Below are 18,245 nucleotides of genomic sequence, written 5' to 3'. Positions count from 1 at the left end.
GCACTCAAGCTCCTACACTCCTGGGAAGCAAACACTTCCAACAAAGACATTTTTATCCAGTTAGTCTTCCTTCAAATATGACTCAAACATTTAATGCAGACAATACACCAACCTTTGGGGCAGAGAGGACAGCATAAATGCTGCACTACAAACCCATTTTGTAGCTAATTTTATTAGGAGAATGATAAAATTGTATTGTTTTACATGAATTATGGCAATGAGTTACTCAGTAGTGGAATCTACAGACTAGACATCTTGTACTGGGGCTTGTCATACAGCCAGCAAAAGCATTATCATCTATTTAAGCAGACTCCATTTCCAACATTATTTTAAGGATCATATTTCCCCTGTGTTAATTAACTGCATTCACAGTTATAGCACTATAAAATACTGTTTAATTTATATTGCTTAATTTTCTACTTCTACAAGCACTGAAACAAAACCAAAAAAAAAAGTATATGCACAAAGTAGCTTCCATATTTTTTCCTGATACTTTGACAATCCGTTTCTTCCTTTGACTTATACCCAATGCAGCACTTTTATCATCAGTTTTATCATGATGGCATAAGATTGATCACCTTATATTAAGATCATCTACTCACTAGCCAAAGACAGTCCTCATCTTAAGAAGCTTACTATGATCTGAGAGGAGGAAAAAGATGTTTCTTATAAAAAATTAAGACAGAGTAAACATTCAAAAATACTTGCTTCTCTTTGCTTTTGGAGCAAGAGAGGAGTTTGATCTGCCTTTGCCATGTCTCTGTTAATAGTCACAGATTGTTCCTCAGAGGGGATTTTCAGTCTGTCCTGTAAGCCCAGCACTGAGTCCATGCACACATATTGTTACACAGGCACAGGAATTCCTTATTAAATGAGATATGTTAAGGAACTGTAGTGTCAGTTACAGCAAGGTATCACAACATGCACCAAAGTTATCCCTAGCCATGACTAGGAGGAATTAGGTCAATCCTTGTATCACAGTTTAGGTTTGTCCTCCCTTTGGATAGAAAGTAAGGAAGTTTATCCAGAGATGTTCAATAAAACACATATTTCTATCTATGCAGCAAACCTGAGAATCAGATATATTATTCAAAAAGAAAAAAAAGCCCCACTTTTTATTACCTTCAAATAGCACTGAAGAAAACCATAGAAAGGGAATTTAAAAATCAATGTCATACAATATATGACAATATATACAATGTCATACAACATACAAGTTATATTTAGAACTGACAGAAAAATTGGTCACCACATAAATTATTTGTTGGATATCAATTGTTAGTCCTGTCTCTTAGATACTCGTTTTGAAATTCCCTTTTGCAGATATGATCTCCCATTTCTCAGGGAGGTGCTTACATGAAGTTTCTCTTCCAGGACTATTTCAGTTTTGAAGTTGTCATTGTTCCAGTAAGTCATGTGAGCTATGGGAAACCTGCCTCCTCTCTTAAAGGTGGTTGTACACAGGTGCAGGGTACAAAAGTACACAAAAAGACCTGTCATAATCCAAGTTAGCAGGGAAAACCATGGAAATTAAAGACTAAGTTGGTCTTTTTAAATTCTTTCTGAAAAAAAATAAAAGTCCACATAGAAATATAAATTACCTCTCTGAAAGGTTTGGGAGGTATGTAGTTCCATATATTTGAGAGCTACATCTGCTTTCTGTTAACTTTATGATGATGGGCTGTCTGAATATGCCTACACAGGAATAATTGCTCTAGTGCTCTTCTAGCATGTATGGGGACAAAGATCCAAACCAGCTGCCCTGTGCTATATCACAGCATTTATCTTCTCACTTCCTCTGAAGATGCATAGCTGTGGAAATATTTGGTGGAAACAAATTAAGATTGTTAATTACCTCACTGCCTCAGTGCTAAACCTGAATGGTTAATGTCAGATGTCAGTTTTTGGGAAATACTATTTCCTCTATGGTTTGAACAGATCTTGTGTGATCTCGTAACTCTCTTGGTAAATAAAACTATTTGCTATTTCTTTCAGTCTTTCAGACATGCACAAACTATCAAGGGTTTATTTGTGATTTTCTCTTCTGATTGACTGTAAGTCTGATTCTTCAGGGCTTCTTTAAAGAGAAAACCTGCTGTGGCTGGGTCCCCTGTGTTCCCCACCAGCCTCACTGGCCATGGCTGGTCTCACATGGGATGCAGTGGCTCCTTTCAAGCTCAGGACTGGGCTCCCATCCTTGTCAGAGCCCCGTCCATGTGCACGTGTCCCCAGCCTGGAGGAATCTGTCTTGTTGTGGACTGGCCTGGTGAGCATTAAACCTGATCTGTGGATTGACTTCCCGGCTTGAGCTTGGACCTGCAGCATCACCATGGCCCTTCCTGGTGATCTGGACTCCTGGTTGATCCCAGTCCCCTCCCCAGACCATTCTGCTCACCTCAGCCCGTGTGTTACCTTGCTTGGCTCCTTTGGGCAGTAGTTGTCCCCTACTGCTCCTTGGCAGCCTATTCCTGAAATGTTTCTAGCTTCCAGATTAAAAAAACCCCCTTGAGATTATGGATTTTTTTTTAATGCACTTAAACATAACAATATAGTGTGTACTTTAAGTGACAAAGCTTTTGCTTTGAGCCCATTGACAAAGCTGTGACAGGACTATTATACCCCCCAGCTGTCCAAAACTTACTTTTCTTTTAAGAGTTTGTCTTGTTTTTCCATGAGCAGACTCATGGTATGCACAATACTACACATACAAAAACTCTGCTGTTACAGACTCTTACTGACAGCACATATGTGGAAGTTTTTGAACTGGAAAAGGGAAATTCTCAATGTCCCAGTTTCTGGCTATAACACCTGGACAGGTCTCCCTTGTGCCACTCTCACACACATCCCATTAGGAGATGAGAGGCAGCAAAGCTGCATATGAGGGGTTTTCAGTTCCAGTTTACTCTGTGCCTCAATCATTCCAGCTTCTTTAGCACCATGAGTGAAGCTGGACTGAAACCTTAGCACAGGCCTGAAGTTTCAGCTGCCTTCAAGAGGGATAGTCTTTAATGCAGAGTTCTGTACTTTCCCAAATCAGACCCCTACTGATTAAAAGGCATTTTTGAAAAGCCAGTCATGGTGGATGATGTTTTACAATGGAAGATGTTTAAAAAGATAATTAAAAGAATAATTGCTATAATGAAAATTTAACATGTCTATAAATCACCAAAATTATCACAGCTGTCTTCCATGACTTAGTTTCTTCTTTTCTTAAAAGCCAAGATGTTAAAGGTTTTCCAGCTTTACCACACAGTACTGCATTTTTAGATTTGTAGACAAACTGAGTGATCTTCAGCCAGCATCTGAACCCACGGACTTCCATCCTGGTTTCTCCTCATTACCACTGCATCACATCTTCTACAAAGTCAGATTTTTCCACTCAGTGCTGCAGGGCCCTTTCTGAAATGCACGTTTACAGCAGCAGCAATGCACAAAGACAAGTAAATTGCCATGTCACATGAGGGCATCGCAGGGCGTTACGTAAGGGGGCTCCCTCTGAGTTATTAGTTTTATGTCAGTTTTGGCATACACTCAAATGAAATGTGGAAAAGACTAGATAAGGAGTGAAGAATGAATTGCCTTCATTAATATTCAACCACGGTTTTTAGCTTCATTATGACCTACTCTTGTGAAGAGCTGAACAGAGCGAAAGCCAGTCGCTGTGTCCACTGTGCCGTGACAACTTACGTGGCTCTAATTAATAGGCCTGGAAGATCCTTTTGGTGACATACAAGGTCTCTGCTCTGAGCCAAGGTGCCTCAACGAGAGCTGGAAACAAACCTAACTTGTTCTCATTGAATAACACACTCGCTGTCATCATGAGAGTGAATAGGGAATTAATTTTGCTGACTTTGGGGCACACAAGAGCAGTGCAAGTACAGCAGTGTTTCAGACTGGAAAACGGGATAAACATTTTTAGATTAAACAAGACTGTTTATAAATTTAAAATGTGGATTTTATAAATCTCTTTCAAACAAAACAATTTGACATAAGCACAAGCCTTAACTATTAGATTTTGAATATTATTAGCATTTGAGGGTTAAAATTTAGATAACATTAATTTGACTCTGTTTTAAACAGACTATTGCATAAGTTTAACTATCAGTGAATACACATCTTAGAGTAGATGTAGATTAACTATAGTAGAACTGCATTAATTTTCAACCATTCAGATTCAGGTTTTATTACTTTTCCCACAGATCAAGACCATTATATGACATAAGGGAACTATGAAACAATGTGTTTCATTAAGAATATTTATATAACCTACTCTCTCTGTGTAATCGCAAAACTACGTAGTCATTTTTAAAATTGTGGTTAGAGTAAAGGTGATATACAAGTAATTCCAATACTTAGGCCTGAAAACCTGGGGCATACTGAGTGGAAAATAGGAACTTCCAGCTGTCAGTGGAAGGCTAATGAATTCAGAAATGCTGAGAGATGTCCTCTAATTTGCTTAAATCCCTTAAGAAAAACAACTGACATCAATGAGATGGCTTGTAACAAATATTCCATATGTAGTCCCATGTTAAATGTATGGTTCAGCATAGGATGAATCTGTATTTCCCATATGACTGTGTGTGACAGGAAATTTAATTTTTGCCCCTTTATATATTTTACATAAACAACTCTTGACCCTAGACCAGATTAAAATGATGGCTTCAGAAGGAAAGCAGAGACAAAGACACTTGTTACAATGGTGATTGGGGTTTGCACCTTTTCTAAACACTAACAAAATATTTTTGAAAGGTCGAGTAAGTGAGTTTCAGAACTATCAGTGCTGAGAACTTATTCTTTTTTGGAATTGCTGATTTAAAAAAAAAATTGCCTAAGGAGGCTTCATGAGAAATCTGTGTTATTTATTAATTATTAACACTGAAGGACTTACCTGAGAGTAATCCAAAGCCAAACATAAGAAGACTCTATAATCTTTCCAGTTTCCTGTCCTGTTTCAGTGATGGCCATGAAGCAGCCATGTTTAGTTTTAAGTTAGCAATGACATATGTTAAGAAGATATAAAATCTGCCAGTCTGAGATATAGGTTGTGTAAGACTGAAAAAAAGCAATTACTTGAATTTGGGTATATATTCAGGATAAAAACGTGGTGAACTGCTCTGAATTTCTGGACATTTTGCTGCATAGAACTCCAATAGAAATGTGCATTCAGAGAATAATTCCTTCATTTCAGTTAAGGAAGAATTTTCTATTATCTCTGATGGGGATAAAAGTGATTTATGTTGAAAGTAGATCTTTTGTGTACGACAAAGAAATTGAAAGCTTAAGAATCAGAAATGTTCTCTTTGTTCCCTCCACTGCCTTAGGAAACTGTACTGAATTTGCTTTCACACTGTGGGCGAGCCTGCACAGCCAATGGCACTGAAGGTTGGTTCCACAGCCAGGGCCTGTAAGGAACATAATTAGCAGCAGTAAAATCTTTCTAAGCCGGTTCCTACAAAAGTATCATCTTCAATACTGAGCATCTTGTTATAGATATTATGTGACGGCTTGGCTCTCACAATTAAGGGATGAAAATTGTGTGTATGTTAAGAGAAGTTCTACTGACGTTTGGTTATGATATCACGGTCTTGTTTAGACATCCTCTGTGCTCCCCACAGGCCCCTTCTCCCGTGGGCTTTGCTGGCACCAGACAGCCTTGGACGTGACAGACTTGTGGAGGGAGGGTGTGCACATGTGCCCCTTGCACGGGGCAGCTGGGAACGGGGAAGGCTTGTTCCTAAGGTGGCATGCACGACAGCACCTGCAACCCAGCTGCAAGAAGATCTCCGTCAATGGACGGTGAGGAAGAGTAGACTGGCAGAGTCAGAGGAAGAGCTGACTTTGGGAGGGGCCAGGGATGGCTGATGCAAGCCCAGGGGTATAAAAGACAGAGCAGGCATTTTGTAGGAGCACATGGCAGTTGAGTCCTTTGCTCCCAGTGCTGCTCTTTCTCCTTATTCAGTTTTTTCTTGTATTCTTGTTAAGGTTTAATAAACCACTGAAATTCTAATAGTGAGCATAGTTTCTCACAATCTCAACAGAAGACACTGGCAACACAGAAATAGATGGGTTTATAAAACTGAGATTTAGAGATGAGCTATCTACACTTGAATGCAGTAGTTGCATGGTATTGTAAAAGGGATTTTTTTCTTTTATCTTACTAAAATGCATAGTCCACATTTTTCTTACGTGCTGATATGGGAAGACGGCATTTAGCTCTCCTTAGAGTCAAACATGACTTTGCAGAATAGAATGATGTTGACAATTAAAATAGTGATTATGAAGAGGAGTTTTAGGATATTTCAAAATGTGGACTCTGTGGTATGCATTTTTATACTGTTTTAACATCTCAAGTAATAAAAGAATCATACCAAGGTAATACAAGCAATCTGAAATCCACTGCAAGCAATTCTATTTTAACTCAGCAATTCACACCGCTCTGAGAATGAATTCAGGAAAATAAATATCCAAGGAGAAATATGGATTTAATTGTTATTGCTGTTACGTTGCTAAAATAAAACAGCTGTGATCACACACTCAGATAAAGCCATTGTTTAACAAATATTTTTATTAAACATCTCTGTAGAGAAGATGAGTCCAGCTCCCCAAGAGCAGAGCAGGCTTCTTCCCAGACCACCCATTGCTCCCGAGGTGAAACAACCCATCCAGCTGTTGGGGGGTGGGGGAACGGGATCAGACACACTGCACACCATGGCAGGCATGGAGCAGCTCCTGTTTGCTCACAGACACGTGAAACTGCAACAGCTGGAGCTTCACATGCAAGGAAAAAGGTCACAGTCTTTTACCAAATCATGCATCTGACCACCAGTGATGACATCCATGGGGCTTCTTGGAAGGCACGTCCCCAAAGTGACAAGGACCCGTGCAGCCCAGGGCTGAGGAGACTCAAACACTGAGGTCAGCTGGTTACAAGGGGAAGAGGGGGAGTCAGCACAGAGGCAGGTCAGAGGTACAACAGGAGCACTCAGGAAAATAAATTGGCCATGGGCATACAGTAAATAAACCGTATGTCTGAGCTGGGAATTAAAACCAGAAGTCCTGATTCCTTGTCTCTGCTCTGTTGCCCCACTCCTAATCAGATCCTCTCTCAAAATTACTCTCTAACATAGACAGTGCAGGAGACTGAAACATTTCTCCTATCTACAAACCAAATGTAGCAAGAGATATATAAAGGTTTCCTTCAAACAGTCATGCCATGAGTTCTGCTAGGACCTCAAAGACTTTGTTAATAAAATAACACTTTTCCTCCATATTGGTTATCAGAATTTCTAAGCTCACAGAATTTATTATTCTGCTTATGAACTGATGTCAGGATATTTTCAAGAATTACAGGAATTTAATATTTTAAATTAATAATTTAACTTCTACAGTTCTGACATCCAGCAGTCTGTGTTTCCTAGGGTTATGATGATTTGTTAGGGTTCTCAGATGGGTTGTAAAACCAAAATATTTTCATGCACATTTATAAATATCCAATACTAAATGAGATTTATATCACTTTTGTATTTCAGTAAAATAATAAAATCTCAAGGCAGACAGAAAAGAGATTAGGAAAGTATGAAGGTCCATATTAATAAAATTTTCTACATAAATAAGCTGCACAGTCTAAGGGAGTACCCAAGGAGACTGAAGTTTGTGTAACTGCTTCTAGTCTTTAATTGTAAACATGCACTGTTTACCATGGAATGTGCAGTGTGGTTTTTCCAAACAGAATTTTTGCAAACCAATCAAGCAGCTGGTCTTATCTAAGAATTCAAAGTGCCAAAAGAAAAAAGCAGATTTAGGGTGGGCATGGAATTACTTAGGTCAAGCCATTGCAAAATGTATTGATCAGTTTGCCTAATAACCCATCAGCCACTGAATACAAATGCTTAGTTTTAATTTAAGGTTTTTGCAGCCACTTGGAACTTGGAGCCCAAGAGGAGTCAGGTCTTCAGCTGTGCAGATCAGAACAGTTTTCCTGTAATTCACAATTACACCAGTCTGGAACTGGTGTAAATATTTCACAGAATCACAGAATATTCAGAGTTGGAAGGGACCCACAGGGATGACAGACTCGGAGAATCATAGAATGGTTTAGGTTGGAAGGGGCCTTAAAGCTCATCTTGTTCCACCCCTCCATGGCAGGGACACCTCCCACTGTCCCAGGCTGCTCCAGCCCCCTCCAGCCCCAATGTCCAACCTGGCCTTGGGCACTGCCAGGGATCCAGGGGCAGCCACAGCTGCTCTGGGAATTCCACCCTGTGACAGGGCCTCACCAGCCTTCATTGGGAATTTCTTCCCAATATCTCATCTAAACCTACTCTGTCAGTAGGAATCCACTCCTCCATGTCACAGGATCACGGAATATTCTGACTTGGAAGGGACCCACAAGGATCAGCAAAGACCAGCTCTGAAGTGAATAGCCCATACAGGGTCCAAACCCACAACCCTGGCATTATTAACACTATGCTGCAACCAACTGAGCTAATGCCCTGCCACTACATGTCCTTCCTCACAAACAGTCCCTCTCCATCCTTCTCTGTGGGATCACCCAGCCCAGCCCTGTCCCTGCAGACCCCCAGCAATCCCCCTGTGATCCCCGGCAGCGCTGCCCAAACGCTCCTGGAGCTCTGCCAGCCTCGGGGCTGGGACCATTCCTGGGGAGCCTGGGCAGTGCCGGCACCCTCTGGGGCAGCAGAACCTTTCCCTAATTTCCAGCCTGATCCCAGCGCTCCCCTTGGCCGGCGCTGCCCTCTCGCGGCGCAGCCCGAGCTCGCTCTGCGGGTAAGCGGAGCACAGCTGTGCAGCATCCAGCTCCTGCCTCCTGAGCCCAAGGAACTAACACGAAATGCCCCCCAGGACTTTATTCGTGTTTATACTAGGTTTCTGGAGGACCTTTAAAATTATCGCGGCAGTCTCAAGACCGGTCACTCCAAACTGTAATAGAATGCAAACCTGTTTAACAAACTCAGGTATGGAAACAGCAAAATCATGTCCTGAGAAAAGTAGTTACTGATTCAATAGTTCTGGGAATAGACAGAAGGCCAAAAGCAGTGTTCTTCTGTATTGACTGGCTGCTGTTTACCAAGCTATCAGTGCTGATCTAATTAATTTCCAGTCTGCTTGTGTGGGCTGCACTTACTGTCTCTTTCAGCATCCTATTATCTAGAGCAGGGCAAGAGACTGAAACATGATTTGGTTTCCTCGGAACGCTTAACTTTAAAAATATGCACTTGGGGTTCCCATATGGAACAAATACATTTACACCTAAACTTTTTTGTTCTTTCCTATGGGAATATGATCACATAATTTACAACAGAGAACCCATCCAAGGATGCCAGCTGGCTACATTCTATTTTCATTATTCAGAAATGGCAAACAGCTGTTTTAGCATGAACATTTTACCTATACTTTTCTTTTCAGAATGTGACAATAAAAACATTCACTATAGCCGTAACTTTCATAATGCAAATTACTAGTTGATACCACTAATACATTTATTGCTGTTTCCTGTACATGCCAGGTGACTGTGGTGTGTGGTTACTATCATGGTCCTATGGAACTTACTGAGAAGCCTAAATTCATTTGACCAAATATAATCTGGGAAGTGGTTTTCAAATACAGTAGGCAGAGACTTCTTGAACCATCTTAAAGTTCAATGAAAGAGTAAACATGGGCTCTAATCAATAAAGTCACTGCTCATTTGTCATTCAGCTAATATTCCCCACACAGCCAAAACACAAAAGTAAGTCAGTGAGAGGGATTCTCTACAACCCTTTTCTGAAACAGAATTAAACAGGACTTTAGAACTGGGCCCAGTTCAGGTCAGATCTAAGAGTACAACACCTGAATGAGACACAAAGATTTTGCAAGCTCCAATGTACAGTTTATAGAAATTTGAGTAATATGGAATCAAACTTGCCTCAAGTAAAAACTTTAGGGGGTTATAAAATTTACACAGCAAAAGTGGCCTTCAAATATCCAGAACCAAAGCAAATATCTTACATGTGAGACTATTATCAAGTGGCCTGTTCAGAGAGCAGGCTGCCAAGGAGGAGTAATGTGTAGTAAAATACAGAGATTACATATACAAAACATTCCATAATACAGAGAAGAACTGGGCATTTTGAAACAGAGCACAACCAAGCTGTGAGCCGTAGATCGTATCAGATATGTATACAGTATTTATTTCTTCACCATAATTTCTGACACTGTGCTTAGTTCAACTGCTGGAAATTACAAACTGAGAGTATTGTCAGTAATTGGTGCCTTGATTAGAAAGGGGCTTCAAACAAGTAGCTGCATTCATGCTGTGGATTTTAGCAAAACTAGGGTGTATTCTGTTAAAAACAGAAAACTACATGAGAATTAACCAACAAATGTGTCAGCTAGAAAGGGCCACCTTCCACTAGGAATTTGAAAAGCAAGGCTTTTCTCAGGATATGGAGCTCCCAGGTGTATAGGAAATACAGTAGGGAATTCATAGAAGGAAGGTCCCACTAACTACATAAAATAGGGGCCAGGCAGCCTCAAGGCACTAACAGTTCCCAAACAGAACTACTATTTAATGTATCACTTAAGGTTGTGGATATGCCCATTAGTCCATTGGAACAGATTTTCTATGTTATCCCAAGTGTCACCAGCCACAGTTCTGAAAAGCAACTGTGGGACTACAAAGAAAGGAGAAAAATCTCCTTTCATTAGCTACTGTGCTCCCTCACCAAGAGAGCACTAAACTAGCTGAATTATTAAAATGTACCCCATCTAGAAAGAACATCCTGTAATATGTTGCATGCAAGCTGGTTTTAGCTCATTTTGCAAGTAGGATTAATTTTTAGAAATTTCAGACTTTTCTATTAATCCCAGATAATAGTGCAGTTTGGTAGACTAATCAGATTACAGGAAATATCAGCAGGTAAGAAAGCATATCATCCTTGGGTTTGGTTTTTTGCCTGAAGGGAGCATTGGCTGGGGTGGGGAAGGTCAGCTTCAGAAAAAATAGCAGAACATTAGAAATACTAACTAATGACAGGCTTTGGTTCTTATATTTACTTGGCAGAAAAGATGGCTTTCAGAGCAGAGGCATCTTGATAGACTCCTTTCTACAAATGCATGACATTATATGACTTTAACATACCTATATTCTTTCATTCTGTGCTGATGAAACAATAGTTATGAATATCTCTACTGTACAAAATTGCTCTAGTTAATTTTGTTGTTTCTTCCTCTTAGAAACCAACATCAGTAATTGAACGACAGATGAGACTGAAACTAAATTAAACAAGTAATTCCTCAAGTCATAAACTCATTATTTAAAAATTTAATGGTTTTGTGTGATAGTTTAGTAGATTGTTTTATTATTATGGGATGCCACTGTATTATTTAGCATATGCCATAATGCAAAGGCTTTAATGAGCCTAAGGCAAGTTGCTGTGTTGATGTTATGTTCAAACTGATGCAATCCTCAAAGTTCTGGTTTTGAACCTTTCATTAGGCTTTAAAAAATGCTTCATACAGTGAATATTGTTGTAGCAGATACTGTTTATACCCAAGACTCTCAATAAGCAGAGTTGTTAAACCAAGTAACAGCTACAAAACTGCACTGCTGGAGTAGCTCTAAGCAGCACAGACTATTCATACCTGTATGCCTCAAGATTACCTTTTTTCCACAAATACAAAGCTCATCCCTCACTTAAGCTGAAGCTGTTGTGGTGTCACTCATCAAGTGCAGCAGGAAACAGCATTGGCAAGAAGGCTGACTTTTAACTTGCTGTGCAGAAGAAATGCTGTACGTTTACAAACGTAAAAGCAGATTGTAAAGCTGAAATCCATTAAATACTGCAATCAGTATCACAATTAGGCAAAAGAAGCTACTCAAATTGCAGGGAGCATTATCACTGCATTTAAGCTGCAGTTAAGTAGAATGCAATAGACATGGCAATCTTCGAGACAAAACAAACCAAAACCCAACAACAAAACAAACAGCACTTTTTATACTGGTGCCAGTGACTATCCTTAAAGGTGCTTTTTTTGATACTTCAAATGATAATGATGTTCATGTGTTCTAGTAGTCTCAAATAATCATTGTCTTTGACCAATGCTTCCAAAAATAGTCAGACTCTCATACCCTGCCTGTGTATTCACCACTAGCAGTCTCCCGGAGGCAGAAATGGGCCAGTTTCAAGCTGTCCAGCTGGGTAAATCAAACATCAAGCCATAAGCAGCTCTGCACTCACTAAAGCTGCTCTCAGTGCTGTGGCACAGCCCGACCCACAGTCGATCCCAGTGTCACTGCCAGCGTCTCTCCACCATCCACAAGGCACGAACAACCCTGATATAAAACCAGTCCTATACTTAAGCTTTCACTTTACTGACTTCAGCCACAAAGATAAGAGTAACTAAACTAGGCAGAACAGCACTTTTACCACCCACCCAGGGCTCAGCTGAAGGGTCATTCTACATGTTCTTGGACCATTAGGGCTGAACAATTTTGAATACTTGCAGAATATGCTTAGTCCAGCCAGGATAAGCTTCTATATCCATTGCCTTCTGCTACTATAATCTGTTCCCTGGAATTTCCTTGAACCCTGTCTCTAGTTTTATCTTTAAATGCAGGAAGCTATTTGTGGCCAATTTAAAATAAACAGCAGTAATTGGTTATTTCATTTTTGGCTACCATGAGTTTTGCAAGTAATAACCTACTTCTGTTTCCTACAGTCCATTTTTCTTTTCTTCCTAAGCACTCATCTCTCCTATGACAAAGAAAAGGAAACTTAAAAACAATCCATCTAAGGAGTTTGCAGGTGTTAACTAGTTAGCAATACTTTATACCATTACTGCCAAGTCCACAGCTCTGTGCTTTTAGCAAGATGCTTCACTGGGTTCTGTGTAATGTAACTGGTATGTAGATAACCTGTTTTTCCACTAGTGGAGCTTTGAGCCAGCTCTGAATTGTTCTTTCAGTTAGTTCTGTATTTTTAACAACAGCAGGGCCATGTCAGGTGTGACAAAATCTCTCTAATTTGAGGGGGGTTTCTTAGTTTTTTCTATAACTTATATATTAATTGTATTCACAATTCTTTCTACTTCCTTATATTTTTCCTTGCCTGGTTTTGTGCCACCACTTTTTGAATGAACAAGGTAGCCTTCAAGGATGGATGGATCTTGAAGGGAGGTGGAATCCACTGTTACAGATCTGCTTGCGGCCAGAAGAGAAACCCTAATGTAGATTATGGAACTTCTAGGCATGCAGGCACCGCTGGGTGCAACAGCTTGAAACTAGCATGTTGAATTAAGAATTTAAATCCTAAATCCTGGTGGCAAAAGGGTTAAGATCCGGATCTGTGGGATGTAGCCGTGGTTGGTCCCCAGCCACCATGAGGAGCACTCTGCCCCAAGGGCAAACAGCACAACTGCTTCCCACCTATGGGCACCCTCTGCAGCTTCCCCTCTTCCCACTGCCATCCCAAAGCTTCTCCTTTGGGGTGAGCCATCTCCCCTGTCCTCTGAGACTGATAATGGCTGGAATGTCAAAAGTTCAGCTGTGAATTTATGCTTTGGAGGCAGTGTTTTCTCTTTTACACAGTGGAAAACAATGGTCAAGGTAAAGCAGCACCCCAAAGTCACATGCTGACCTGTAATCCCAATCTTCTTGCCTTACATTTTAATTTTTGCTTGTCTACCACACAAACAAGCTACTGAGCTCTGCAGAAGGGTAAATGGAATAAGAGGGGAGGTTGCTGTTGTTTTAGGTGGCTTTTTTAATGAGTTGATGATGGCCAAGAATTTATCTCATAATGACTGGGGCAAAGTACTTGTTATCCATTCACAAGTCTATTCACAATTCAGCCACAGTTCCTGAGTTACCAGACTGTGAATGGTTCTAGCAGAAAGATCAAAAACTCCCAGAAATATTTTTATTTTGACAGATTATTGGGGGGGAAGAAATTTTTTATTCACACTATCAGAGACTGAAAGCTTTTTCTTGTATGCCTTTGTTGCTAGGTTTAGACCTACTTCCCTTTTCCTTTGCAGATAGGAGATGAGGAAAGTGGCTACAATGAAAATCTGTTTTCCATTCCTAAGCATCATGAAGAAGATTTAGAAAAAGTCTTCATTCCTCATGGACTCATCCTGGACAGGTAGGAGGGTAAACAGAAAGGAATAGGGACAGTGATGCCAATTTTTGTCCCTACAAATGAAAAGACTGAGGTCCTGCCCTGTGCAGCCCATGAGAAACATGGAAACTCTGCAGCCCTAACACTTCTGTCCTAAAGCCTAGTACAAGAAGGGGGTTATGGAGTGGATTCCTTTACAAGCCCAGTTAAGCTTCCATGTTCCCTCAAATATCTTTAAGCCCACCTCTTCTGAAGTATTTAGGTTTATGGATTAAATCAGCTTGTGCTGCACAAATACATTAAGTTTCCTATGACTTGCTGTGGTCACAATTAGCTACTTATAAAAACCAAACAGCAAGATCAGAATTTTTACTAGAACATTGCTTAATATATGGACAAACAACTATGATATACAGAACACTTTCCAGAATTTCCTTTTTTTTTTTTCCCCTCACACGACAGAACGACAGAACGTTTGGCTAGAGATATCATGCAAGACATGGGAAGTCATCACATTGTTGCACTCTGTGTCCTTAAAGGAGGCTATAAATTCTTCGCTGATTTGCTGGACCATATAAAAGCACTAAATCAAAACGATGATAAATCTGTGCCTGTTACCGTGGATTTTGTCAGAAGCAACTTTCTTTTCTTTAGAAAATTTACTCTCTCCATAGACTGGCATTCTGAATACTGGTAGTTTGCATGAGAACCCCACAAAAATTGAGTGTATGTACACATTCTGTTCAAATTACATACTAAAAAGGAACTGATTTACTGATCTACCCCCAAGGGTGGAAATTATACCTTCACTGGAATAAACATATAGCAGAACACTCAACATGACAAAGCCAGGGGGAGATCCCAAACTCACTCCTCTTGCAAAAAGCAAAAGCAGTACATCTTTCCAATATAGAGGATAACACTTTTGGGCACGCTTTATGTCTTTTCCATCTCTTCTCTCTCCTAGAATGATTCACCTGCAGAAAATATTATTTTTGTTGGAGAGGAACTGTCTACACTAAATGGGAAGGTATGAATCAGCATCTTCAGCTTTTAAAGGGAAACAACTGTTCTTGTGTATTTTCCAGGAAATCCATTTTTACTAAGATTTTGATATTGCATACTTCCAGCCACTTAATATGGATTTAAAACAGTTGCTGGGCATTGAAACAGTGAATAATTCCCACTGATGTCCGTGTAAAGTAAAAGTGATCAATAATGAGTACTCCCAAAGATCCTATTCTCCATTTTATCCCAGAACACCCAGAAACGAACCACACTAAACTGAGTCATTCAGTGTGGCTCTAGAATACTAGTGCTTTGCATAGAGCAACATATATACCTGACATAGGTACTTTTATCACCATATTTTAAGCTTTCATAAATACTTACAGAAAGATTCTTCAGAAAGCACCGAACTCAGTAGTTCAAGTGACAATCTCCTTCAAAATCAATGCAATTTCCTTGTAACTTAGGGTTTTAGCGTCCTTTTGTTGGCTGTATAATTTGCTGAAAATTGCCATTTAAATATTTTCTTTTCTTTTCTCTCCCTTCTTTCCCTATGTAATTTCTTCCAGAATGTGTTAGTAGTTGAGGTAAGTAATGACTAAAGAAGGGGTGGAATGACCCGGATTTTTTTCTCTCCTCTTTTCAAATTAATACATATTACATATAAAATTGTAATTAATTGTGTTACTGGGCTGCTAGGTTGGTATGCTGTAGCTTGATCCACTGACAGTCTGGTTTTCCTTTCAAACTTGAAGGATAATTTTTTTTTTATCTCTTTCAGGACATTATTGAGACTGGTAGAACAATGAAAGCACTGCTTTCAAAAATAAAAGACAATAAACCAAGGATGGTAAAAGTTATAAGGTACAAGCGTTATAAATAAGTAAATTATGGAGGGTGGAGTTAAAGTTAGTTGAAAAACGCTAATTTGTTGATTGACTGTGCTGTTATTAATAAGTTGTATAAAGAGTTAATTAATTGTTGAAGTTACGAATTGTTATTCCATTGTTGTAGGTAACTGGGGGGAGGGAGGTCATGACTGACAAGCTGTAGTTGTTGACAAGCTGTGGTTGTTGACAAGTTGTGGGTGATGACAAGCTGTGGGTGTTGACAAGCTGTGGTTGTTGACAAGCTGTGGGTGTTGACAAGCTGTGGGCACTGACAAGCTGTGGGCATTGACAAGCTGTGGGCATTGACAAGCTGTGGGTGTTGACAAGCTGTGGGTGTTGACAAGGTGTGGGTGTTGACAAGGTGTGGGTGTTGACAAGCTGTGGGTGATGACAAGCTGTGGGTGATGACAAGTTCTTGGTGTTGACAAGCTGTGGGTGTTGACAAGCTGTGGGCATTGACAAGCTGTGGGTGTTGACAAGCTGTGGTTGTTGACAAGCTGTGGGTGTCGCTGGGTTGGTGCTTGTTGGACAGAGAAGGAAAGAACTTTCCAGACCAATTATGTCCTAAGGTGATGACACCGGACTCCATCATGATTGGACCATGTGCTGACCAATGGGGGCGATGGATTTGGAAATGATTGGCCCAGAATGAACAGTGGTATGAACCAATCGGGAGGCGAAGAAGGAGCCAATCACCGAGGGGATTGAAAAACACACCAATCAGCACGGATCGGGCTCTATAAGAACCCCCGGCTGCTCTGCCCTGGGTTCCTCTGAGGGAACTCGGGCTCCTGGGAAGTGCCCTGTGCTGCGGGCACAGTTTCTGTAGTGGTTTGGCCTGTCGGGCTTACCGAGTGGGGTCTAAGCTTATCTTGGGCTCCTGCCTTCGGTGCTTTCATAAATAAATAGCCAAGTTGTGTCTTTCAAGAGTATTTTCAGTTGCTTTTAACACAAGGATATAGCTACTAACTAACATACTCAAATCATCTGGGTGAACAATCAGTCTATGTTGACAGGTGCTTGTTTGGCTTGAAGTTGAGGAGCAGGGAGCAAATGGAGGATGTAATCCTTATCCAGCTGCTTAAAAATTAAGTGTTTCTTTATCTGGGAAATTTACCCATGCACTACGATCTTCACTGCTCAAAATAATAAAACTGTTTTTATTGCTTTTTCTGTGTAGTCCATAATGCCTGATGGATTGCCTGTTTACTACTTTATGTTTCAGGGAAATTAATCTCTCTCCATATGTTTTCTAACACCACCTCAGCTGCCTCAATACTAGAATGACAACACTCTGAATTAATATCCTCAACAGTAGAAGTTTCCAGAATCTTCAGAGTCTCTCAGCACTTGGGACCTGCTGCAGGACATTCTGACCCCCAGGATGGTGAGCAGTATACAACCTGCAGCCCCATCTGAAAGTAAAGTAACTTGCAATTTGACTTTAATTGGATGTTTGTCTGTCTTAGTTCAATCCTATGTTGCTCTTCTGTCACCAGTCTTTAAAGCAGCCACGCAGGAGCTCTGTGTGAAGGTTTTCTGTACACTGAGGGATAACACGGCTGTAAGATCTTTCTTCCCTTGTTCCATTACAGCTTCCTTAGGCTGCACAGAGTAGTAGACTTGGAAACACCATAAGCTAAAAGGGTTGATATTTTTTTCCCTCCTTTGTTTTCAAAAGTACTTTCTTAATTCTGGTTGACTCAGAAAGTTTTTCACTTCAAAGTTGTTTTACTAAGACAAACCAGTTCTGCTGAAGACACAAACAATCTGTGCTGTTACTCAGCAGCATGGAGTATGCACTCATTTAACAAACCTAAGTTTTTTAAAATATATAAACCTATATATTACAGATAGACTTGGAAAGAATATTAAAACCCCAAGTTTACTGCAAGTAGGAAACTTGGAACCATTATGGTTCTAGTGTGTTTTAATTGCAATGCTGGGAATACAACTGAAAATCAGTCTTGCATTTCATTCGAAGACAGAGGTTGATAAATATTGTACATTTTGGTTTTTCTTTTAGCACACCTTTATTCTGAAAGACAATGACAAAGAGAAATACAGGATGTGGTAATGTCAGTCTTCTGGAGCACCAATTCCTGGCTGCTGATTAGGTGCTGAACCATGACACCAGGAAATTACTTCTGCTGCTTGTGTGTCCCTAAGAAGAACGGGAAGCTGCACGCTAGTGCCCAGGACCTGCAGCTCGCTGACTGGCACTTGCACG

General features: G+C 40.2%; 1 protein-coding gene across 1 annotated transcript in view; it reads left to right on the top strand.

Annotated features, from left to right (window-relative positions):
* The window catches only part of LOC134048141 (hypoxanthine-guanine phosphoribosyltransferase-like), a 93,018-nt gene extending 77,010 nt beyond the window's left edge, over positions 1-16,008 (top strand). The window contains exons 3-7 of the mRNA XM_062499740.1: positions 14,035-14,141; positions 14,580-14,792; positions 15,108-15,147; positions 15,695-15,712; positions 15,907-16,008. Coding sequence (XP_062355724.1) covers positions 14,035-14,141; positions 14,580-14,792; positions 15,108-15,147; positions 15,695-15,712; positions 15,907-16,008 — 480 coding nt within the window. The remainder of the gene's footprint in view (positions 1-14,034; positions 14,142-14,579; positions 14,793-15,107; positions 15,148-15,694; positions 15,713-15,906) is intronic.
* The last annotated feature ends 2,237 nt before the right edge of the window (positions 16,009-18,245 follow it).

The sequence above is a fragment of the Cinclus cinclus genome, chromosome 11 (genome assembly GCF_963662255.1).
Source record: "Cinclus cinclus chromosome 11, bCinCin1.1, whole genome shotgun sequence".
NCBI lineage: Eukaryota > Metazoa > Chordata > Aves > Passeriformes > Cinclidae > Cinclus > Cinclus cinclus.
The sequence above is the reverse complement of the archived record's forward strand: the minus strand, read 5'-3'. Positions and strand labels throughout refer to the sequence as shown.